The sequence below is a fragment of the Carassius carassius genome, chromosome 36 (genome assembly GCF_963082965.1).
Source record: "Carassius carassius chromosome 36, fCarCar2.1, whole genome shotgun sequence".
NCBI classification, from domain to species: Eukaryota; Metazoa; Chordata; class Actinopteri; order Cypriniformes; family Cyprinidae; genus Carassius; species Carassius carassius.
In genome coordinates, this window is record NC_081790.1 from 10,328,881 (window position 1) to 10,353,306 (window position 24,426).

General features: G+C 38.7%; 3 protein-coding genes across 10 annotated transcripts; 2 read left to right on the forward strand and 1 right to left on the reverse strand.

Moving 5' to 3' along the window:
- Positions 1-485: 485 nt before the first annotated feature.
- LOC132116683 (serine/threonine-protein kinase pim-2-like) lies at positions 486-3,149 on the forward strand. Its single transcript, XM_059525547.1, has 6 exons — positions 486-531; positions 731-1,048; positions 1,242-1,336; positions 1,526-2,180; positions 2,350-2,514; positions 2,636-3,149. Exons 4-6 carry the CDS (start codon positions 1,847-1,849, stop codon positions 2,770-2,772), a joined length of 636 nt encoding a protein of 211 aa, XP_059381530.1. The 5' UTR covers positions 486-531; positions 731-1,048; positions 1,242-1,336; positions 1,526-1,846; the 3' UTR covers positions 2,773-3,149.
- A 920-nt stretch (positions 3,150-4,069) lies between these two features.
- wdr5 (WD repeat domain 5) lies at positions 4,070-15,039 on the reverse strand. Of its 2 annotated transcripts, none has more exons than XM_059526177.1 (14): positions 14,805-15,039; positions 9,005-9,183; positions 8,704-8,812; positions 7,590-7,663; positions 7,423-7,512; positions 7,226-7,315; positions 7,059-7,142; positions 6,897-6,952; positions 6,768-6,814; positions 6,476-6,551; positions 6,344-6,377; positions 6,172-6,246; positions 5,915-6,002; positions 4,070-5,594 (listed from the first exon to the last, which is right to left on the reverse strand). In XM_059526177.1, the coding sequence occupies exons 2-14, from the start codon at positions 9,083-9,085 to the stop codon at positions 5,494-5,496; spliced, it is 1,005 nt and encodes a 334-aa protein (XP_059382160.1). In that variant the 5' UTR covers positions 9,086-9,183; positions 14,805-15,039; the 3' UTR covers positions 4,070-5,493. The 2 variants fall into 2 exon arrangements, with proteins under 2 accessions (XP_059382160.1, XP_059382159.1); XM_059526176.1 differs by having other exon boundaries at positions 9,005-9,157; positions 14,805-15,037.
- A 645-nt stretch (positions 15,040-15,684) lies between these two features.
- Positions 15,685-23,995, forward strand: brd3a (bromodomain containing 3a). 7 transcript variants are annotated; one of them, XM_059526179.1, is made up of 12 exons: positions 15,685-15,838; positions 17,530-17,903; positions 18,121-18,258; positions 18,341-18,476; positions 18,576-18,766; positions 18,870-19,241; positions 19,351-19,479; positions 19,591-19,797; positions 20,184-20,252; positions 22,294-22,511; positions 22,632-22,915; positions 23,080-23,995. In XM_059526179.1, exons 2-12 carry the CDS (start codon positions 17,703-17,705, stop codon positions 23,184-23,186), a joined length of 2,052 nt encoding a protein of 683 aa, XP_059382162.1. In that variant the 5' UTR covers positions 15,685-15,838; positions 17,530-17,702; the 3' UTR covers positions 23,187-23,995. The 7 variants fall into 7 exon arrangements, with proteins under 7 accessions (XP_059382162.1, XP_059382164.1, XP_059382163.1 ...); XM_059526181.1 differs by having other exon boundaries at positions 19,591-19,782; XM_059526180.1 differs by having other exon boundaries at positions 18,873-19,241.
- Positions 23,996-24,426: the final 431 nt, after the last annotated feature.

Here is a 24,426-nt window from a genome sequence, read left to right on the forward strand (position 1 = left end):
TGCTTTCTGTATGTAATTTACTCAGGTCTAAATAACTGTGGTGATGAAAGCGTTATAATTAGTAATAATATTTTAATGATGATGCATAGTTAATAAATTAAAATAACATTAGGCTAATTTTAGCCTTTCCCTAGGTTTGGTTCACCCTCTGCATTGTGTGTAGTATCGACAAAAAAATATTCTTCTTGATTTACGATGCTTTGTGTCCATTTAACTTAAATAACTAAATATAAACATAACATATTTATGCTTATAAATATAATGCATTGTTTAAAAGACGCTTTGTAAAAAAAGAAGAAACATTCCATGACGTCACAGTGCCAGGAGTTCGTAGATTGATGGATCACCATTCGATTCAGTTGCATTCGGAGCAGAAGCGAAAATTATCATGTGAGCCCCTTTAGCAGTAGTATCTGTAACATTAACAGCCCAATTGTTTGCGTACACAAAGCATGAAAATACTTCGAAATGTGAAAGCATGAAAATACATCGGCAAAGAAGAGTAGAGGGTGAAAACTGACCATCAAGAAGGTTTGTGTCCAAATGGCTGTGGTTTAAATCATGTTCTGGGGACCCCTCCTTTCTCTCTGCTTGCATGGGTCTTAGTTTTGGTGTTTAAAAATATATGTATATTTTCTTGAAATCTAGCTTTAATATTTGACTTCTGAAATCTGTTGGTAATTTCTAACTCTTGTGTTTCTCTGTTTAATTTTTTTCTTAAAAAAAAAAGGCAGAAGAAGAAAAGCATCATTGGGTTTATTTAAAAGAATGTGGCAGACTGTAAAATGTGCAACACAAAACAATGAAGTGGGGCCTCTTCTGCCACAGCCTAACACAAATTTAGTGGACCCTCAGCCAGATCCATCTGTTCTCAAGCCAGCAGTTCTGCAGGATCCAGATGATCCTCAGCCGGACCTATCTGTCCTCAAGCCCACGGCTCTGCAGAATCCAGTTGTTCCTCGTACATTGCCACCTTGGCCTGTCCAGAGTGTTTTCAGGAGAAGACGACGCATTGGAGATCCAGTTCCATACATTCCTCCAGCAACTCGTAAATGTTTTCTGTTTGACAGCCATTTCTTGTTCTTGCCCATATTAGTTTTTGCACCTTTGTCTAGTTAAATTTTTTTATACATTTGTTGCATGTCAGATACCTCATACCAGTTTATTCTGTCTGCCAATTCACACCCACTACTGCCACTGAAGTCCATGTAAATTAACATGCTCTTTTTGTATTTTTGCAGTTCCATTTGGTGAACTTTATGAATGGGGAAGGTTAATTGGAAAAGGAGGCAATGGCTCTGTGTATGAGGGGATCCGGAAATCTGATGGCCAGAAGGTACAATCACTTTTGCTGTATTCACCACATATATCAGTTTGATGAGGGCTTTAATCAAAACATTTTAATAAATTAATTTATTTATTATAAAAAATTGTGTTAATGAGAATATTCAGTCTTTTATATTAATTAATTAATATGATTGATTTAGGCATTTTTGTTTATCCTTTTTTATTTTATTTTTTACAGGTCGCCATCAAATCTATTCCAAAGAGGACAAGCGACAATAATATAAAAATTGCAAGTTGGCAAAACTTTATAAATATATCTAAATTAATCAAATTGATCTAAATACAAGTTTGTGAGAATTTCTAAATCTGCTTTTCTACCACTGGACCGACTTCAAGTGGAAACATTACTGGAACTGTTCCTTACTGTTCTTAGAACTGTTCACTCCGCTGGTGGAAAAGCAATTAAACATACTTATAGTGAACTACCTTTCTATTGATTTTGTTTTTGTAGCTTGGATGTTTTGAGCCAGTGTTTGAAGAAGTGGCTATAAATCTGGTGATGAAACAGCCCCCGCTAAGTCCATACATAGTGTATATGCTGGAATGGTTTGAAGAGGAAGATGATTACATCCTCATTCTGGAGTATCCATGTCCCTGCAAGAGTTTGCGCAGATTCCTCATCGACAAAAGGCCACGACTAAATGAATCACTGGCTCGTGGCCTGATGATCCAAGCGGTCCTCGGAGCAAAGCACTGTCTTGACCGGGAGGTCTTCCATTGCAGCATTAAAGAAGACAACATGCTGGTCAATACATCGACGATGGAACTCAAATTAATAGACTTTGGCGGCAGTTGCCTCGTCAATCCTTCTGGCTTTGAAAATGGACATTTAGGTGAGCTGGATTTTTGTCTTAATGCTTACAATAAGCTCTAGTAAGATTTCAGTCTCCTGTGTACTGATTCAATGATCATATGATGTATTTACTAATTATAAGAATAGATATGTAAAAACAGAAAAATTAAATGTTTGTTCAATGTAAAATCTCTTGCTTCCGTGAACAGGAGGTTGCCACCCACCAGAGTACCCTAGTGAATATCACGCAGGACCAACAACAGTCTGGAGTCTGGGCGCTGTGCTATACTCAATGGTCACCGGAAATAAGCCCTTTAAGACTGCATTTGACAGAATGATAGCCAATGTGACGATTGACCACACATTATCCAGAGGTAAGAGAACTGATAACTAACAATAACACAAAGACTATAGTATTGTTAAACAAATCTTCAAACATCACATCGTTAGCGTGACACACGTGACTAACCAGCTCTCTTGTGAAAACTTATCCAGAATGCCAGGATTTGATAAACCGGTGCCTGACTCGTGATCCTGCAGAGAGAGCAACTTTAGAGGAGATCTCACAGCATGTATGGTTTATACAGGGACAGATGTCAGGAGTAACTCAGGAGTCAGGTAGTGTAACCTAGGGAAGGCAGAAGAGAAATCAGAAAAGCAAGCAGTGCTTCAATTTTTCTTTACATTTATTAAATCAGAAGATGCTCCAAATCAGTCCCAGTGAGGAAAAACAGCACAAACCATTCAGCACAAAGTCTTCAGAGGGTTGAGTTTAGTTAAACAATAAGCAGCAAACTTGGTGCACAAAAAAATCTGAAAATTGTTTGAGGAAGTCTGAAATCATAAATCTAGTTCAATTATTGGGTGGGATTTCCTAAATAAATCATTCAAAAAAGATTTTGTGCTTGTTTCTCGATAAGAAGGAAAGACATGAGTGGTTTTACAATTAAGATCGACCAAAAGGTAATAGAAATAGTTAGTGATGTTACATTTTCAGGTATTATTTTGGATTCTTAATTAATATTCAGTGTACATGTAAACCATCCAAACAAACCTGAATTGTTTATTTTAAAAGCCTAACCAGGGACTGTTGCTGCACACTAGCTTTAAGCCTGTAGTAGAGCATCTGCAGTGTAATTCTGCATTGTCCCTGCTTAAAAAATAAATAAATAATAAAACATTGAATAAAGTGAATAATTTGTGATGAAATAAGAACAAGTTATAAAAGTTAGGTCTAACAAGAATATTCAGATATAGAAATGTAATAAAGTGTGAAATAAGTTAACACTGCAAATTGTTTAGTGTATAAATTAAATATACCGGTAGGTTAATCTTTGCTAAAGCTGTTTTGTTGTCAGATTTTTATAGACTGCTGTTACTTTAAGACTGGATGCAGATATAATAATATGCATTAGATTATTAGATTTCTTTTCTAATTACATTTTCTTCAAGACATAATCAATTGTGTTCATGAGAAAAATGTATTAGAATTTTGAGGTAATTTAGTATGTGTCCGCTCAAGCGCAAGGAGAAATTCTGTTCACATGCTTTCTGAAGCGTGACCCTGTGTTCTCATCAATTAACAGCTTACAGCTTAAATTCACCGATTTAAATCCCTATGAAGTTCTTGTGTAGCAGGCTATGCATTTCATCAGTATGTCTAATTATATAAATTAGGCAAAAAATTAGATCCACCTTATTTCACCAGTATCCTGTGGAATATTGTACATTCAAGCAGTTGTGACTGCAAAATAAACCCTTTTTAAAAACCCAGATACCAATGTGTCAAAACAACGTTTCACACCTTAAGCACAGTACATTTATAACTCTATCGATTGTATAAATTCATGGATGACATTGTGCTGGATACATGTATAAAAAAAAAAAAAAATCTTTGACCAAATGCAATACAGATAGAATTCCTCATGCAGCCCATGTTATCACTGCAGTGCACTTGCAATCCGGTCAAGAACAAAGGAACATAGAGAATCCAGAGGCAGAGGATGGGTTAATACCATCATCGAGCAGGAAAAATAAAACACTCTTTTTAAAATACTATCACCTACTTGAGACACAGTTAATAAGACCACAGAACAGAGGTAAACGTATCAAAGAACAGAAAAGCTGCAAATATGTACAAAGTGTCCAAGGCTCTGAATACATCCAGACTGCTTTTGGTCACGAGATAAAAGGTTATGACATATCCACTTCACAGCAACATTCCTCCTTGCATAAGTTGTGCAATAAAAACCACATCAAAATTAGAAACTGAATGCGTTTTACCAGATTGTGCTGGTAAGAATAGTTTTTTGTTGCTTGTGTAATCAAAGTCTACTGGAAACCTTTTAAGTGATATTTCTCCGAAAGCTCGGACCAAGATGCTGTTCCATCCAGATATATTGTAGTTTAATCTTTCAGAAGCACCAAAACTGATATGAACAGAAGTGTTATAGGTAGTTTCAGCTGTAGGAATAAAGTGAAGCTTTGGCATACATTATGTCTGCGACCGCTATAGGGTTATATAACAAAAGCTTTATTGTTAGCACTGCCTAGACAACACTGAGTCACTGAAAGCCACTGAAAACCATAAAAAAAAAAGTCTGACAACTAGCTTAGCAACTAACACAATGAATTGTTTTAATTGCTGATACAACAGTTGCATTTTTGTACTGTACAGAAATAAACATGAAGTGGATGTTCAAAACGCCCTTCTGCCAGACAACACATTTCATACATAGAGGTTTGATTTGACATTGGTAAGTCTTTGAGGCGTTTGTGAAACCTCTTTTCTGCCAAATAATGGAGTGAAGCTGCAAACTGCTCATATAAATGCCACAAACACAGGCAGAGAAATTGTAATACTCCAAACATTTGTTAAAATGGCCACTTAAAATGTGCCCAAGGCATTCTGCTGGCATCAGGAAGTGTGCAAACCACAGATAGACAGATAGATGTCATTCTACAAAACTTACAGGAAAAAAACTAAAAAAAGACAGGAACACTCTCTTTGTCCTAATACGTCTGTGGAGTTCAAACAAAGCTGCCTAATTTACAGACTGGTTAAAAGTTTTGCAGGATGCTTAAACTGATGAATGAGAGCTGGCGGAAAGGCAGAGAGAAAGTGACGGCTTTAGTTCACATGAGCGGAGAGAGGGGTGCTGTGTTATTAGAAGCTACTGTATGTTGGGCTAGTGCGCTTTAGCCAGTCCCCTTGCTGAGCCTTGATGTCAGTGTGAATGCTCAAGTGTGACCTTTCAACTGAAAGACAACCTCCCCCCCCCGCCCCCAACAAAATGAAAAGTACAAAATTAAAAAAAAATTCACAAAATAATAAAGTAAAATAAGCTTGAGGCTTAGCAGTCACTCTTCCAAAGTTTGATGGTTTTGTCATTTTCTAGTGCTGCTGATGCGATGATGTTTTCTGTGGGGTGACATGCGGTTGAGATCACCACATCTACAAAAAAGAAAAGAAAACAAAAAAAAAAAAAAGAAGAAAAATTTCACACAACATCAGAAGTGCGCACACACACATAAACGTATGCAAGTGTGTGTATAAGTTAAACTGCAACAATCAAATCAACTATGATGGAAAATAGAATAAATGACAAAAAGTATGACCGAAATAAATCTGTCAAATTTCGTACTGCTCGGCTGGAATGATTCGCAGGAATTGTTCAAACTGTAGGGCTTGAAATAGTCTATATGACATCAGTGGTTCAACCATAATTTTAAGAGGCTGCGTGAATACTTATGCGCAAAGAATAATGTTCCTACCTGTGTGCCCCTGTAGTTTCTGTACGATCTCCTTGGTCTGAAGGTTCCAAATATACACCATGTTGTCCTCTGAGCCGGAGACAATCCACTTAAGAGAAAGCAAAATCTTTAAAACCTTTTCCACCAAAATGTGGAAGTTTCAGTGAACACTTTTGTGAAAATACAAACAAAACAAAAACAGTAAATGAGTATGCACAATGGCAGTGTTTAGTGTGATGTGCTTAGCAGCTGATTAGTATAGTGTAGTTCCAACATACCTTTCCACCAGTGACAGAGAAATTAGCAAATATGCAGTACTTCTCGTTTTTATGACCGGTATAGGTTTTCAAACACTAAACAAGAAAAAAAATGTATTGTTATACACAGATAAAGCATTATTTTTTTTATGAATTACAACAATGTCCCAACTAAACAGAAAAAAAATCTTACCTTTCCTTTGCTGTAGTCCCAAAGCTTCAAAGTGCTAAAACACAAAAGGAATGCAAAGGCCATGGATAAATAGAAATTATTTTTAAGAATGAGCAGCATAAAAGGCTTAGGATAATAAGAATAATGACTCACTTATCCAGAGTCGCAGCCAGGATGTATTTGCCATTGGGGGAGAACTTCACAAATGAGACTGGTGGGTTGTCATCATCTAATACAAATTTGCACATGTATTAATCTCGGTTTATTCTTTAAATCTCTTTATTCTTATTTAAGATGTCACCTGTTTTGTTTCACTAGTTTTTTCTTGGATAAATGTAATGCATGCTTGATAAGAACAAGTTTCATAAACACTAAAGAGGTACAAACTGCTGCTTTTGAAACTGGTCTGAACAAGTACTTTTGTGTACAACACTAGTCAACTTACCGATGAGTGTTTTAAGGCACTGCCCCGATGCTGTGTCCCATATACGGCTGTTTAAAAGTCACATATAAGTTGGTACGGTTGTTAGTTGACATTTATCCAAACAAATTCTCACAGCCAAAGTTCACTCACCAAAGTCCATCATAACTGCTGGAAACAATCAATGAGCCGTCTCTGTTGAAATGAACCTAAAACAAAGCAACAAATAAACATTAACAATTCAAAAAGGAAAAAATAATTTCAAATATATCACCCATTGTGAATGTGATTATTTGATCTTCACACGTCACTCACCGCAGAGACAGGGTCTGAGTGCGCTGGCAGTGTCTTGAGACATTTTCCCGTTTTAACATCCCAAATCCTCACGCTCTCGTCAAACTGCCACAGAGATAATAATTAGCACATTTGCTTGACTGAATTAACAAGACGGTGAAATTACAAATGATTGTGAATGGACTCACAGATCCAGATACGATGAGGTTGGACTGAGGGTTGAAGTTACAGCAAAATACATAGTTGCTGTGACCCTTCAGTGTCTTTAAACACTTCCCCTGGTGATATAAAGAAACAGAATGATAAAAGGCCCTGAATATCATAAATTGTGCTTATATAAATTTGATACTGAGAAGTTAAGCTTTGGCTTGTGCTGTTGACTTACAGAGCTCACATCCCAAATTTTCAGTGTCTTGTCATCGGAAGCTGAGACCAGGAGGTTTGAGTCAGAGGACCAGGCCACATCCGAGATGCCCTGCAGGCGAGGGAAAACCAGGTCACATTAGACACCTCGTAAAGTCAAAGCAATGATGGATCTGTTCAGGTACTCACCAGTTTGTGTCCAGATATCGTCTTTTCAAACTTGCCATCATATGCACCCCATATTTTGATCAGCTTGTCAGCAGCTGGATGAAAGGAAACAAAAAGCTAAATGTACAGCTTTTCTTTCACAACAAAACTATTGATCTATATAGGTGTTTCTCAAAGGGGGGCATCGTGAGTTCATTAAAAAAAAACAATGAATCATAAAAATGTAAATAAAATAAACAGGGCTGCCATCAAAATAAAATTGAAATTGCCATATGGCAAGTGTGATTATCAAATAGCGAAAGACTAGTGTTTTTGAGTTGAGTGCAGCACTGTGTTCATTTGCAATGCGGAGTGGTGGTTTGCAGTAGATGCTGCTCCATACAAACGCCATTGCTGAATGTTAGTAACATCAATAACATGCATTTTGGACAACTTAATTTTCACATTTTCGTGCACATATTATAATTATCAGATATACATTTCTTAACACTGAAAGAGGTTTTAGTTTCCAAATGCATCAGAGTGGGGTCTCTTGTTCTTTCTGACCAAATTCTGCAGCCCTGTATATATCACACTATAGAAGTCAATAGCTACAAGCAACTGTTTGGTTACAACAAAATATCTTCTGTGTTCAACAGAAGAAAAATTCATACAGGTTTGGAACATCATGAGTTAGTAAATGATATTTAAAGTAATAGTTTTCCCAAATATGTAATGTTAATTTTCAAAAACACAAATGATTATATTTTTTAATAAAGCCTGAGAGATTTCTGTCCCTCCACTGAAAGTCCAATTAATCAATCCACTTCTTATGAAAAGATTTACTTTATGCAATGAACAGATTTAATTCAGGCTTTTAATTTACATCTAAACATAAAGCAAATGTGATGTGCTTCAGATGTAAATAAAAAAATCAAATGAATCAAGTCAGGTTTCATTCCTGTCAGGATTCATTAAAATAATCTTTGTGTTTCGAAGAATAAAGTCTTATGGGTTTAGAACAACTTGCGGGTGAGTAAATAATTTTAATTTTTTCCCTTTAAAATTTCAAAAGGTATTTTACGTTTTGGGAACCCCTGTTCTATAACACATAACTTTATATAGGTATTAGTGCTGTACTAGTACAAGTACTTACATGAGCTCGCGAGCCACTCCCCACTTGGACTGAACTTGACAGAAGAGACTGCTTTTGTATGGCCAGCCAATGTGAATTTTAAGGTATAGTTTGGCTTCACAGGTGCTGACTGAGTTAGAGCAGAACTCACATCATTAATGACAGTCAAAAGAGAAATGACATTGTAACAGTTCATATTAGATACATTTCTGTAGTAAGGCTGCTATACCACTTATACCACAAGCATATCCACTGCACGATACAAAAATCATCCTAAACCAAGCAAAAACAATTCCAAACGGTGTTGGAGATGACGTTTTACCTTGCTCTGGCTGGCAGAGGCAGATGATGCCGGCTGTGTTTTAGTAGCCTCTGTGTCTGGTTTCTTCTCCTCAGTTGCCATGACGACCAAGTTGAAGAAAATGGGTTTACAGAAGCAAGTTTGACGTCAACCCGACAGTCCAAAAGAGAAGCACTGATGAGTAGTTGTAAGATGTTAGTCTTCAAAAGACATAGAAAGGCTATATGTAAAATTATTAAGCACATGTTGCCAGTCATCATCCTAATAGAGTTCTGCCCTATGTATACATTTTTTATTTACATTTTAAAATATACTCATTTCCTCTCTCTCTCTCACACGAATACATTTTTTTAATATAATAATATATATAAATATTTAATAGCATTTTTTCCCACTTATACTTGTCTCAATAAAGCCATTTAATGTGGAACATATGTAAAGGTCACACAAATAATATTTTTTAAAGGTTTGTATCTTTAATATTATCCTCTTTTGGCATCACTGACTGTTTTGTAGCCTTTTGTGTGATAGTGTATGAGTCCCTGGTTTGTTAAGGACCGTTAATCTACCCTCTGATAAAAGCATCCAGGTATTTTGGTTTCCCGTCATGCTCTGTACTTATAACTTCTTCCCGACTATATTATCTTAAGATCCCAGCTTTACCCAGTCAGGAGTCATAGTCACTGATGCTGGAGGAAGCAACACACAATATAAAGCACCAATGGTATGTAAAGAGATAAAGAAGGTAATAAGTGTAAAAAACAAACAAACTATTTGTTCAATTTCACAATCTTTCAGATTCTGGATAAACTGATAACCCACACCAGTAACTTACGTGAGAAAAAACATACATTGAATACGCCACCTAAAGCATATGATACTAGACTAGTATAAACATAAAAGAACAAAACAGTTATATAAAGAATTTAAGCTGCAAGCAGCGATGAGCGGGCCCTCGCACCCGGGCTCACCGGCAGCGAGTGGCTTTAGTAAATAGGTGAAGGGTGAGAAATATGCATTTAAACTCATAAATATAAGTGGAATATCAAAGTATATTCCATATATGTGCCAATCTTCATGTTGCCAGCAGGTGGCGCTATCATTATAATGGAATATTGGCCTTCAGATGTGTTCAGGCCAGGACTCTTATCAAACACGTGAAGTTTGGGGAAGATCGAACATTTTATGCCTGAGTTACAACAACTTCTCTTGCTGTGGCGAGACATCATATTTTGTCATGGCGCCATGGACAGCCCTTCAACAAAAACTCAAGATCTCCACAATTTAACATTGCACAGGCCTTTAGATTAGACTTACCACAAAATATACATTAATGTCAAAAAATTTCTAGGAGTAGTTTGTCGCAGCATGAAATATGTCACTTCCTGTTGCCAGCAGGTTGCGCTATGACTATAACTGAATATGGGCATGTAGATCTGTTAAGGGCAGAAGTCTTATCTAACATGTGAAGTTTGGGGCAGAGTGGACATTGTATGTCTAAATTACAGCAACCTCCTTTTTCATGGCGAAACATCAAAATTTGTCAGGCCGCCATGGACACGCCCTTTAACGAAACCTCAAGATCTTTGCAATTTAACATCGCAAAGGCCTTTAGATTACACTGACCGAGTTTGGTGTTGATCTGAATGAATCTCTAAGAGGAGTTCGTTAAAGTACAACCCCTGAAAATGGCAAAAACAACACCAATTTTGCAGAGAAAATTCCCAAATAACCGACTTCCTGTTGGGATTCGGATTTCGTACCCAGAGACTTTTTCGTAGGTATTGGTGTGTTACATGTGTGTACATGTACGTGAAACATAGCTCGAGGCGCACTCCATTGAAAGTGTATAGGTGGTGCTATCGATGGAATATTGGCCTTCAGATCTGTCCAGGCCAGGACTTTTATCACACATGTGAAGTTTGGGGAAGATCAGACATTTTATGCATGAGTTAGAACATCTTTTATTCTCATGGCGAGACATCGAACTTCGTCACAGCGCCATGGACACGCCTTTTAACGAAAACTCAAGATCTTCAAAACTGAACATCGCACAGGTCTTTAGATTTGACTGACCACAAAAAAGACATTGATGTCATAAAATTTCTAGGAGTAGTCTGTGACAGCGTAAAATATGTCACTTCCTGTTAGGGCTGTGCAAAAAAATCGAATGCGATTTTCATGCACATCTCATCAGTAAATACGCTCCTGTAATTAGAAGTATATCTCCAGCACGTGCGTTCGGATCAGGGTTGCCAGGTTTTCACAACAAATCCTGCCCAGTTGCTTCACAAAACTAGCTCAAAACTAGTCCAATCGCGCTTCCAGGAGGTTCCCCGATAAAAATTGCTTCCCGGGGTTACAATATAAAATTTTTTAGCAGGGTTGCCTTGGTAAAATTCGCATTTTAGGTGCTAAATATCACGTTATTTGTATTGGGGTCCCTTCGACCCGCGGACATGAAAAACAACCAGAGACTTGGCAACACTGGTTGGCATTTACTACACCGAGCAGTAATTTACTGACAGTCTACACAAAATCGATGTTAAAATCGCAGGCGATTCTTTGTCGATTTTGAAAACGATTTCGTGATTTTTGGGCAGATTGGACATTGTATGTTTGAGTTATAGCAACTATTTTTTATGGCGAATCATCTAAATTTGCCAGGCCGCCACAGACACGCCCTTCAACGAAAATTCAAAATCTTCGCAATTTAACATCGCAAAGGCCTTTAGATTTGGTGTTGATCTGAATGAATTCGTTAAAATACAACGCATGGAAATGACAAAAATGACAAAATTTGCTCATAAAATTAAAAATAACCGAATTCCTGTTGGGTTTCGGATTTTGCTCCAAGAGACTTTTTTGTAGGAATTGGAGAGTTACATGTGTATACCGATTTTCATACATGTACGTGAAATGTAGATCGAGGCGCACACCGTTGAACGTGTATAGGTGGCGCCGTTGAGCCATTTTGCCACACCCACTTCTGAAACTCATATCAGATGTAAATTTTCGCCAGTTCTGAGCAGGCGGGAAGGAAGTCGACCGGAAGTTGAAGTCGGCGTGCCGCCATCTTGTAGCAGAACTTCACTTGCATTAGCATCCCATTGACTCCCATTCATTTTGGCATCACTTTGACAGCGAATAACTTTACATCTGAGGCGTTTAAAGACTCCATTTGTCCATTATTTATTTCTAAAGATACACGTCAATGTATAAAGGGCTCCATTACCTTTTATGTTACATTATGGCCCCGTAGAAACAGTTTTTGTAAAAATAGGCTAACGATTGCGTCATAACCACTCGACTCTGTCGCACAGTAGAGAAATTACCGTACAGACAGGAGGAGAAGCTCGCAGGTAATCGGGGGGATGTCAAGAGAGAAGCCCATTCTAAAATACTATACAAAATAATTAATCAGAATACTTACTCCTGCTCACTCACGCCAAAGAACTCCCCGCTCAAGCTCGCAGTCTCTGCAAGATTAACGATGGCAGTTTGCACGCACAGCTACTAGAAGATGGGGTGGTGTTGGCGCAGTGGATAAGACACACGTCTTTGGTATGAGAGACCCGGGTTCGAATCCACTGTGAGACATCAATGTGTCCCTGAGCAAGGCACTTAACCCCTAGTTGCTCCAGAGGCGTGCGACCTCTGACATACAGGTCCTTCTCAAAAAATTAGCATATTGTGATAAAGTTCATTATTTTCCATAATGTAATGATAAAAATTAAACTTTCATATATTTTAGATTCATTGCACACCAACTGAAATATTTCAGGTCTTTTATTGTTTTAATACTGATGATTTTGGCATACAGCTCATGAAAACCCAAAATTCCTATCTCAAAAAATTTGCATATCGTGAAAAGGTTCTCTAAACGAGCTATTAACCTAATCATCTGAATCAACTAATTAACTCTAAACACCTGCAAAAGATTCCTGAGGCTTTTAAAAACTCCCAGCCTGGTTCATTACTCAAAAACGGAATCATGGGTAAGACTGCCGACCTGACTGCTGTCCAGAAGGCCATCATTGACACCCTAAAGCGAGAGGGTAAGACACAGAAAGAAATTTCTGAACGAACAGGCTATTCCCAGAGTGCTGTATCAAGGCACCTCAGTGGGAAGTCTGTGGGAAGGAAAAAGTGTGGCAAAAAACGCTTCACAACAAGAAGAGGTGACCGGACCCTGAGGAAGATTGTGGAGAAGGACCAATTCCAGACCTTGGGGGACCTGCGGAAGCAGTGGACTGAGTCTGGAGTAGAAACATCCAGAGCCACCGTGCACAGGCGTGTGCAGGAAATGGACTACAGAGAAGCAACACTGGACTGTTTCTCAGTGGTCCAAAGTACTTTTTTTGGATGAAAGCAAATTTTGCATGTCATTCGGAAATCAAGGTGCCAGAGTCTGGAGGAAGACTGGGGAGAAGGAAATGCCAAAATGCCTGAAGTCCAGTGTCAAGTACCCACAGTCAGTGATGGTCTGGGGTGCCATGTCAGCTGCTGGTGTTGGTCCACTGTGTTTTATCAAGGGCAGGATCAATGCAGCTAGTTATCAGGAGATTTTGGCCTGCCAACTCTCCTGACCTGAACCCCATAGAGAATCTGTGGGATATTGTGAAGAGAAAGTTGAGAGACGCAAGAACCAACACTCTGGATGAGCTTAAGGCCACTATCGAAGCATCCTGGGCCTCCATAACACCTCAGCAGTGCCACAGGCTGATTGCCTCCATGCCACGCCGCATTGAAGCAGTCATTTCTGCAAAAGGATTCCCGACCAAGTATTGAGTGCATAACTGAACATAATTATTTGAAGGTTGACTTTCTTTGTATTAAAAACACTTTTTATTTGTTGGATGAAATATGCTAATTTTTTGAGATAGGAATTTTGGGTTTTCATGAGCTGTATGCCAAAATCATCAGTATTAAAACAATAAAAGACCTGAAATATTTCAGTTGGTGTGCAATGAATCTAAAATATATGAAAGTTTAATTTTTATCATTACATTATGGAAAATAATGAACTATCACAATATGCTAATTTTTTGAGAAGGACCTGTATATAGCAATTGTAAGTCGCTTTGGATAAAAGCGTCAGATAAATGTAAGATTTACATCTATCAGGTTGCGCGTCAGAAACGGAAGTGCTAAAAATCGCTAAAAATGGGCTTCACTTGTCTCAATTGAGTTCCAATGGGGTCGCTGTGTCCATTTCTTTTACTGTCTATGGTTCTGAGGTGTGTGCAAAGTTTCATGACTTTTCGAGCATGTTTAGGCCCTCAAAAATGCGATTCATTTCGGAGAAGCGGAATAATATTGATAATAAACTGAGCAATTCCAAGAGGGTCCTCGCACCATCGGTGCTTGGGCCCTAATAATCAAAGTCTGATAAAACAATGTTTCGTGTGCACAACATTTAATGATAAAACTAATGGCATTGGGAAACTGACAAATGTCTAAAACCATCTGGATAAATAACAACGCTAAAATCTAGATATAATTTACAGAGCTCGTGTCTGTGTCAGGAAGATCTGTATTAACACCATTACTGTTAGCAGCTATGCTATTCGAGAGACGCAGGGCCTCACAGAAACGATAGATCATCTGCAACGCATTTAAGCAGTAATTTATGCGTAAAATATTAATTTACACATCTTCGTGTCTAAAGTTAAGGTTTAACGCTATCGTTTCAGTCATCCGTCCCATCCCCAATACATTAAAATACAGTGAAGATTGATTATCTTTTCTCTGCACACATGCCTCTCTCACTCTCTGCCCATACATTCAGAAAACAAAAGCAGCGAGTAAACTCACTCACCGGCGGCTGCTGAGGTGCTAATAAAAGCTGTTCTTGGCTTCTGAGGTGACTCCACTACTGGCTTTGGATAAAGATTTGTTCATGAATCGCACGACGGGCCGTTTTGATCATGCAATGAGTTAGTGATCGTTCTGAATACGACGTTAGACGAGCGCCTCTCCACCGCAGGCTCAAGCGGTAATGTGGCAGTAACAGCTACTGCGCGTGCGCAAATATCAACGGCGGCCCAAGAGGGACATTTGTTCAAACGCCGAGATGATAGACTGTACCGTGCATAGACACAATACCGCTATTTATATGTGTACCGTGCACCATGTGGCAGTATCAGTTTTTATAACGAGCTAGAGGCTTTTAGAAGCACTTTTATATTTTATTAACTTGTAAGCAGATCTACCAGAAAAATTTTGACAGTGTAATTATTATCCTAAACACGTAGCTGTATCATCACATTATAAACAACAAAGAGGCATCAAAATATATAAATTTCCATTATAGTAAACAGAGAGTTGTATAAAGAAATGAATATATAATTCTGATATAATTTGTTCCAAGCAGGAAGTTGACAACAGGCCTGGCTCTGAGTCTGACTCCATATCTAAGATGTAAATTGTGACTTTTACAGAACCATGGTATAAAAATAAATAAAAAAAGAACAAATAAACAACACCACTTATTATTATTATTTTATTTATTTTTTTAGATATAAGGATTTCAAACCGGGAGCCGCGAGAACCCCCAAAGGGCCACAAGAGGGTGCTAGGAAAAAATAAATGAATGTAAAACTTTCAATGAATTAATGAATTGAAAGAAATAAAAAATAAATAACTATAAAATTCTTAAGATTAATAAAATATAATAAGACAATTAATAAGGTCGGACTAGTACTAGAGAACAGAAGGTTTGGCGTTGGACATAGCGCCAATGCGCATGCGCAGACACTGCGCGTACCTCATCTCTGTGCTGCTGCCCAGCCTCCAAACAAGCGACGAGCCACTGGGATCTCCACACGCTAGCCCTTCTCTTGAAGCCACCGAGTAAGTAATGCGCTACATTTTTATTTAAACAACGCATTTTAGCCTACTAATATGCATTTTATGTCAATATTTTAAGAGATTTCGCGTTCAATTAGTAAATCTCATGAGAAGCCGTTAGCGAGTGGCTAGTTGTTTTCAACAAAGCGACAGTACAACAAAGCCTCGCTGAAATAACATGGACAAATTCACTTGTTTGCCCGCTAAGCCGTTTTATGCCTCTTTATTTATTTATAATCTCTATTTCTGTATATTACGCTTGGGTGTGAGTGAATTACAGGGACTCGGGAAGGTGTTGAGGCGGTCAGTGTGGATGCTAACTCGGTTAGCCAGCTACAGATGCGCGCCATCTTTGCGCGAGTGACTGTCTGTGTGCTAAAGCTAATCAGCTGCTCACTTCAGCGCGCCCGCTATATTTCCCTCCATCACATGCATAAATACAACAGGAGGCATTTATTTCATAAATATGCTATCTTATGGCTTTATTTGTGATCGGAATCTAGAGGAATATGTAGGCTGTGTTGGAAACAATTCAGTTTGATTAATTGCTCTCATAGTTGTGGTAACATATGTGCAGCAATTAGATAACTAATCTAGTGTTTGATATAGCCGTCTAAATTTGACTACTTTAGCTGTTATGTATTTTTGTTATTTTTAAAATATATTTATATTTATAATAATCTTTATAAAAGAGCTAATTTTATCTGGAAATGGTGAGTGGACCTAGTCCTGTGGGGAGGTATGATTGTTTACGCGGTAATTCTGCGACTGCTGTAATGGTTTCAAACTAACCGTGCGTTTATTAAGATTAGCTGATGAAAATGTGTAGTCTAGATCTTTAGTTCCCACTACTGTCATCACTTATTCGTACCCAAGGTCTTCTAAACCCCTATGACTAAACTGTTCTTTTGTATTCTACAAGTAAAAGTCATGCAGGCTTGGAACAACAAAAAGATTAATTCACGACATAATTACTTAAGTAAATGCTTTCAGGGAAGGATTTGAAAATCCTTAGGCTGTTATTTGACGTCAGCCGCAGAAGATATGGATATATGTTTACAGTTTAGAATGAATGCATGTTACCTGTGAGCTAATTAATAGTGAAGTGACATACAGCCAAGTATGGTGACCCATACAGAATTTGTGCTCTCCCTTTAACCCATCCAAAGTGTACACACACACACCTGGAGCAGTGGGCAGCCAATTATGCTGCGGAGCCCAGGGTGCAGTTGGGGGTTCGGTTCCCCAATAGCTCCGTGTTTATTTTGATATGTGACAGCCAGTTATGTATTAGTATAATGTGTTTATTAGATTGTACTTGTTTTGTTCAGATTAATTGATGGCATTGTACATTACTGGCTGCAAGCCAATTTTTGGAAAGCTCTGACAGTAAAATTTAAATTTAAAATGAGATGTCAGACTTTTTTTCCAGTCATTTATTCTGCTTAAACCCCCATCCCTTTCATATAATCGGCTGCAAGCTCACATTTAGATCTGTCTGCATCTAATCAACCTGTGGATTTTTCCTTTTCTGATAATGTAAATGTTGAATGCACCTCAACGCATGAGGACAAAGATATGTCACTGCTCTCAGGTGACTTCTAAAGTGATTTTTTTAATGCAGTTGCAGCATTGTTTGTCTTCAGTTTGAAAATCATAATGCTTTTATGACTTGTCCTGTTTCTTGTTTTTAGGTCAAAGGTCGGGTCCTGCAATGGGATGTGGTCCCTCTCAGATGACTGAAGAGCTTAAAGAGAGAGAAACCGAAAAACATAAAGAAAAAGCACAGTGAGAATTAAAAAGAAGTCAGCCTGCGCAGAGTAATAAAGATCCCTTCCCCATCAAGCTGTTTCCCCCTTTCACCAAAATGTCAACGGTCTCTTCAGCAAACCCAGAAGCTCCTGCTGTCACCAACCCTCCTCCCCCTGAGGTGACCAACCCTACCAAACCTGGTCGCAAGACTAACCAGCTGCAGTACATGCAAAATGTAGTTGTCAAGACATTGTGGAAGCACCAGTTTGCATGGCCTTTCTACCAGCCTGTTGATGCCATTAAACTTGGTCTTCCGGTGAGTGGATGCAATAGAGAAAAATCTATGTGTATTAATACATGTAGTTATTTTGAATAAAATTGTTAGTGATTGTGGAAAATCTAGGTTCTGTTAATTGAGTTTTCTTTTGCGAACGAGAGCTTGTCATTTAGTTAATCCTGTTTGGTTTTATATTAGTATGTTACGTTGAAGCTTTAGTTTGTTTTAAAGCTCTTTTTTTGTTTTTGGTGTCTAGGACTATCACACAATCATAAAGAATCCAATGGACATGGGCACCATCAAGAAAAGACTAGAGAATGTGTACTACTGGAGTGCAAGCGAGTGTATGCAGGATTTCAACACTATGTTCACAAACTGTTATATTTACAACAAGGTATGGATTGGCACAATCTTGTTTGGAGGAGAGGCTGCTTTGGCAAATGCAATCCATGTTTACTCTTTGTTTGTTTTCCCAGCCTACAGATGACATTGTGTTGATGGCACAAGCGTTAGAGAAGATCTTCCTTCAGAAGGTGGCCCTGATGCCTCAGGAGGAGGTTGAGCTTCTTCCTCCTGCCCCGAAGGGCAAAGGCCGCAAACCAGCAGGGCCTGGTAAAATATAAATAGTCTGCATGATGAATCGATCATAACATTCTACATCCATGCATTAGCAGAAAACAAATCATTATTTTTCTAATGATATAAATGCAGGTCAGCAGGATGGAGCAGTCTCTTCTGGCTCACCCACTTCTGTTTTCCCTGGTGCCACCTCTCCGAGTTCACAGACAGCAGTCGTATCTCCAGCTCCAGTGCCCACCATCACTCCTAGCTTACCAGCTTTACAGAATACAACCACTGCCGCCGTGATACCTGGCATGCCTCCTTCTCAACCCACGATCAAAGTAAGTTGCAGGACCTCTCAGAATATCACTCAATATAAATACACTGACATTGCCTCACCTTTGGCTTTGTCTCCCCTGTTTTTTTTCTTCTTTTTTTTCCTTGAAGAAGGGGGTAAAGAGGAAAGCAGACACAACCACCCCTACTACCTCTGCCATCACCGCCAGCAGGAGCCAGTCGCCCACCCCTCTTTTAGAAAGCAAACAGGGCAAGGTAGCATCCAGGCGAGAGAGCACCGGTCGCCCCATCAAACCCCCTAAAAAAGATTTTGAGGATGGAGAACTAGGCATACAAGGAAGCAAAAAGGGCAGGCTTTCAGAGCAGCTCAAGTACTGTGAGGTCATCCTTAAAGAAATGCTTTCAAAAAAGCATGCTGCATACGCCTGGCCTTTTTACAAGCCTGTTGATGCAGAGGCTCTCGAGCTACATGACTACCATGACATAATCAAACACCCCATGGACTTGAGCACAGTGAAGGTACATCGAGTTTACACACAAAGTTGTAATGCCCTGATTTTTACTTTTGTTAGGAAATAAAAGGAATTGGTTCAGCTAGTTATTGAATCTTTTTTTTTTTTGCTTGCAGAAAAAAATAGATAGTCGAGAGTACCAAGATGCACAGTGTTTTGCTACAGATGTCAGATTAATGTTCTCAAATTGTTACAAGTACAACCCACCTGATCATGAGGTGGTTGCTATGGCCAGAAAGTTGCAGGTATGTGTCCCCCCCACCACCCCGCCCCATCTCATTTCGCAATATCTTAGAATTTCTTTATTTAAAAAATTGAATTGTTTAATGAAATGTTGTTGTTTTTTTGTCTCTCAGGATGTGTTTGAAATGCGTTTTGCAAAAATGCCTGATGAGCCGGTGGAGGTGGCCGGGGTGGGTGGTGTAGGCGGGGCCGGTGTGGTCAGTAAGAGTACTGTCAGCAGTGAGAGCAGTGGCAGCGACTCCACCTCTGACAGCTCCGACTCTGAGGAGGAGAGGGCCACCCGGCTCGCTGAGCTGCAGGAACAGGTGGGTGCGGAACAGGTGGGTTTCAAAACAAGGATCAAGTACCCTTAATCTCTCCAGGCTCAGAGATGTTCTCTCAGGCCTCCCGATATGTGTCAGCCCTTCTGATTATCCTTTTCACCCCATACCCACATATGACTGCTTCAATCACTGTTCGTGCTCTGAAGGACCTGGAGGGGCTTCCACTTAAAATAACCCCTCCTCTTTTTTCACAGCAAGCACCTTTCTGTGTACTCGTATGTAGATCTGCATTTTAGCCCTCTACCGCAACCAGCTGCATATACTGCTTTGCATTACATCCCAGAATGCCTAAACGTAGATCTAGTAGCATTTTGTTTGTGGCTTTGTTTGTCTTATTGGAGCTCTATTATCATATTTTCTTCCCTTGCCATTTTCTTTACCAGTGTATCTCTTTGGAGCACCCCATTGGTAGCAGACAGGGGATAAAAAACGGGTGCACCAAGAATAATCAGGTGATTTTACTTTTCATTTACCTGTCCTTCCTATGAACATTGTGTAATAGCTGTACAGTTACTTTCATTATTTGTGTTAGATGAACAAGCGTATGATATGGATAGTGAGATCGGCGGTAGAGGGTTAAAAGCAGCAGAACAAAATTGATTTTGTTGGGTAGTGTTGGGAATCCAGCCGTGTATGTTTAGGAAGGAAGTGCTGAAAGTGTTGGAAATGTTGGCTTGCTTTGCGTTTAGACAAACTCTTACTAGTTCCAGAAAACAGTGCGAAGCTATAACTGCCCTTTGTCTACATTTATGCCATTAATATGTTTTTATAAGGACTGTTTTCATAGCATGAGACCCTAGTCTGGTTTGGCTTTGTGGTTAATTGGGGTGTAACGGTCTGGTATTGTCACTGTTATTTGTTCTGTAAATATCATTTACGCAGATATGCATCAGAACAGAGAAACCGATAATGCTGTTATTGCCAATATCTGTTTAATTGGTTGTGTTTTTCATTGAGCCATATTTAGTTAAAGGGTCATGAAACCCCCCTATTTCAGCGCAAGTCTAGCTCACACTGTTTTTGAAAAATGCAACTGAAATGGGCGTGGATGGCTGTGAGAAGGGGAGGGGAGTGTGGATGTGGTATTGCACGGCAGGGATAACTGTTACTGCATATCATTACAAATGTGTCGTAAAACGTAAGCAAAAAAAGTTTTTTTTTAAAAAGCTGGCAATACACTGACACTATTTCTGTCATTTCAAAAGTAACTGAACGCCCTGTCATCAAATTCTATTGAATAAAACATATTAAATGTACATATTAATTATAATGTCATTATAAACAACTATATACTTTATATACACACTATAAATTAATATATTTGCAAATAATAGATTTCCGGTTAAAAAAAAATTCCGTGCCTATATCGACGCGCCACCTGAACAACAATAGTAAAGATGGACAGCGACATAGAAATATACAGTGACGGCAGCGCGCAGGGTTCTGTGGAGGTGGAGGACTTCTCGAGAGGCGAAGCTCTCTCGAGAAAAATGTTTGCTGCATATATATAAATTAGATGTGTCCGTTGTGGATGGCCAACCAGCCGCACGGAGCCAGACTCTAGCCCTGGCAGCATCGCGGGGAAAGCTATGCAATGCGCTTGAACTTTTGCACCACGCATACAAACACTTGCGTCCCATGATCGCCTCTCTCATCGACTACGCAATATCACAGTTTGTTTGACAGGTCTATCATTGAAAAGATCCACGTGGTATCATGATTAATTCAGTGAAATGTCTTCTCATTGGATATGAAGGCTCAGCCTCATTAATAATTATGAGAGAACGATGAGTCATCTCTGTATGATCCGTACAGAAAAACGTCACATCCTGTGACGTAGACTTGATGAAGATTTCAAACCCGGAAGACGAAAATAGCCGATACAAACTCAAATTTAACCATTTATATTCTATTATTAAATTTTACAGATTATAACATTGTCTTCTATGGTGTTAAACACACCTACCTCTGTTAAAATCTCAGGTAAAAAATTGGTTTAGGGTTTCATGACCCTTTAACAGCAGAGGCATTGCTAGGCACAAATGGTTTGTGTAGTTTATTTTAAATCTATAAATGTTGTAAAGGGCAGAATTGCTTCTAAAACTGATAATTGCTGTCCTATTCTTGATATTCTTTTCATTCTGTTCCATTCTGACATGCAGTCTATTCTTGGAAACACCGATAATAACAGGCATAGATGATTTTTAGTTGTCCAGTGTTAAGAATTTTGGAAGGAACTGTATTTATTAATAATAATAATATTACTGTTACTATTGTTTTAACTTAATTATTATACTATTATTTTTACTGTATTTTAGTAAGGGCAGCTGTTTTACATGTTTTGTTTTATAATTTAATACATTTGTTTCTTTGGTGTTGAAATACCGAAATGTATGAAGTCTTTAGTTCTCTTTGATAATCAAATGTAAATGTCATGTACAATAAGTGATGATTTGGAGCAGATCACGAACACTCCTCCTTGGCTCTCCCCAGCTGAAAGCCGTCCATGAACAGTTAGCCGCTCTTTCTCAGGCCCCCGTAAGTAAACCAAAGAAAAAGAAAGAGAAGAAAGAAAAAGACAAGAAAAAGAATGTAAACAAGCACAACCAATCCAAACCAGAGGAGAAAGGCAAGCCAGGACAGCCACCGAAACCAGCCCAGCAGAAAAAGGGTCCTGCCAGAAAGGTTAACAGCACTGTACCAAGCAACAGGTTAGGTTTTTTTTTTTGTTTTTCTCCTCTGAAGATGTTCTGGATATGTTTTATGGATTCAATCTAAAGTAATAAATTAAGTTCTAAAGAGTTTCTGCTGTATGGATGGAACCTTCACAGGCAACCAAAGAAGGGTGGCAGAGGGCCAGGCTACGAGTCTGATGAGGAGATGTCGCTTCCCATGACGTACGATGAAAAACGGCAACTGAGCCTCGACATCAACCGGCTGCCTGGAGAGAAGTTGGGCAGGGTGGTCCACATCATTCAGTCCAGAGAACCTTCGCTGCGGGATTCCAACCCTGACGAAATCGAAATAGATTTTGAGACACTCAAACCTTCCACTTTGCGTGAGCTGGAGCGATATGTCAAGTCGTGTTTACAGAAGAAACAGAGGAAACCTCCACGTAAGTGCGCACTCTTGGCCTACACGCGTAGCTAGATGCCGGATTGCATAAGTAAATGTATTGCTAATCAGTGTGCATTTTGTTCATTTGACAAATGTTTCCCGTTTTTGGTTTGGTATATATTTGAAGACAATTCTGTAACCACTGTCTCTCTTTGGTCTCAGAGAAAGGAGGCTCAGGCCCGTCTCGGCTCAGCGGCAGCAGCAGTTCCTCAGACTCGGGCAGCAGCACCTCCAGTGGTTCCACTTCAGATAGCAGTGACTCTGACTGAACACTTTTTATTTACTTTTTTATTTTTTTTAAAAACATTGTATGCAGTCAAGGTCCTTTCCCCTCTGAGACTTTTTATAAGAAAAAGAAAGAAAAGAGACAATAAAAATGCATCATGTCAGAACATTTTTTTTTCTTTTGGACAGCTAAAAAGCAAACTAATAAATTGCTTTTTATTTCCACTGACTCTGAAAGGAATGTCCACACTTAAAACTGCAAGGAGAGGAAGTCTTTATGCATTCTTTACAGTTCAAATTCTCTTCCTTGGTGTCCTGGTAATGTTGGACGTTACCATTGCAAACATATGCCATCCCTTCTCAACAGAGAAAGCTGAAAGCTCACTCTTCTCTTCAGATTTGACTTCTGTACCAGTCTGTTGTATTTTAATTTTGTTTTTGCTGTAGCCTCATTTTCCCCATTGGGCACTGTGCCATTATTGATTTCTATTCTTTGTATTATTGTTCTCTCATAAACCGTGAGAGATTTTCATGCTTGTCTATGAAAACCATGCCTTTCCCAATAATGTCACAACACTTAGGTAGTCTGGGGAACAAATGACTTTAATTAGGAATAAGCTCTCTAAATTTAATTTGGCCATTATTATAGCTGTAGAACTATTAAAATGGAATCCTATACTCTTCAGCTAATGCATGGTTTAGGAAAATAGTTTGATGGGAATCAAGTAGATTTACTGGTTTTGTACAGATGCTTTGCAATGACATGAACGTGAATCAGTTAAGCTGGATCACATGCAGACTTCCTGTCTTATTAAATGCCTTGGTGAGCAATAAATGTACAGATTTTTAAATAGTCACATCAATGACTGACATTTGTACATCAGATAACTTTAGATAAGGCTAGAAGTGTTGGTGATGTGGATGCTGAGATATGGAAGCAGTAAATGTCAGTTGTATCTTGATCTATACTGCCATGTTATAATAATGCTAATTATGATGCATTTCTTAATTTTTTTATTTCAAGTGTTTTGACAATGGTAGTTAAATCACAGCGTCTTCCTTTTCTCACTTTTGCAAAATTGATTCATGAATGTAAGTCTACAATAGATCTTATGAATAGTAAGCAGTTCCAGTTAGTTGGGTTTCATGTTGTTTTCCTTTATGAAGTTTCCCAGCCATTCCTTCTGTGGATTGCTTTACTATCCAATATCTCTTAGGATAACTATGCGTTAGATTATTTTCTTAAGTGTTTGTAAGATATTGTAATGTCCTTTTTAATTACTT

What these genes read in the sequence shown, in the direction of transcription:
- LOC132116683 (XM_059525547.1), top strand. Translation starts at nt 1,847, where the DNA reads ATGAAACAGCCCCCGCTAAGTCCATACATAGTGTATATGCTGGAATGG. An exon ending in CTTTGAAAATGGACATTTAG is followed by an intron (nt 2,181 to 2,349) that starts GTGAGCTGGATT and finishes TTCCGTGAACAG; the next exon opens with GAGGTTGCCACCCACCAGAG. An exon ending in TGACCACACATTATCCAGAG is followed by an intron (nt 2,515 to 2,635) that starts GTAAGAGAACTG and finishes AAACTTATCCAG; the next exon opens with AATGCCAGGATTTGATAAAC.
- wdr5 (XM_059526177.1), bottom strand. Translation starts at nt 9,085, where the DNA reads ATGGCAACTGAGGAGAAGAAACCAGACACAGAGGCTACTAAAACACAG. An exon ending in CTGGCTGCGACTCTGGATAA is followed by an intron (nt 6,378 to 6,475) that starts GTGAGTCATTAT and finishes TTTGTGTTTTAG; the next exon opens with CACTTTGAAGCTTTGGGACT. An exon ending in GGGACTACAGCAAAGGAAAG is followed by an intron (nt 6,247 to 6,343) that starts GTAAGATTTTTT and finishes TTTCTTGTTTAG; the next exon opens with TGTTTGAAAACCTATACCGG.
- brd3a (XM_059526179.1), top strand. Translation starts at nt 17,703, where the DNA reads ATGTCAACGGTCTCTTCAGCAAACCCAGAAGCTCCTGCTGTCACCAAC. An exon ending in CCGCAAACCAGCAGGGCCTG is followed by an intron (nt 18,477 to 18,575) that starts GTAAAATATAAA and finishes ATATAAATGCAG; the next exon opens with GTCAGCAGGATGGAGCAGTC. An exon ending in AACAGGTGGGTGCGGAACAG is followed by an intron (nt 19,798 to 20,183) that starts GTGGGTTTCAAA and finishes TTTCTTTACCAG; the next exon opens with TGTATCTCTTTGGAGCACCC.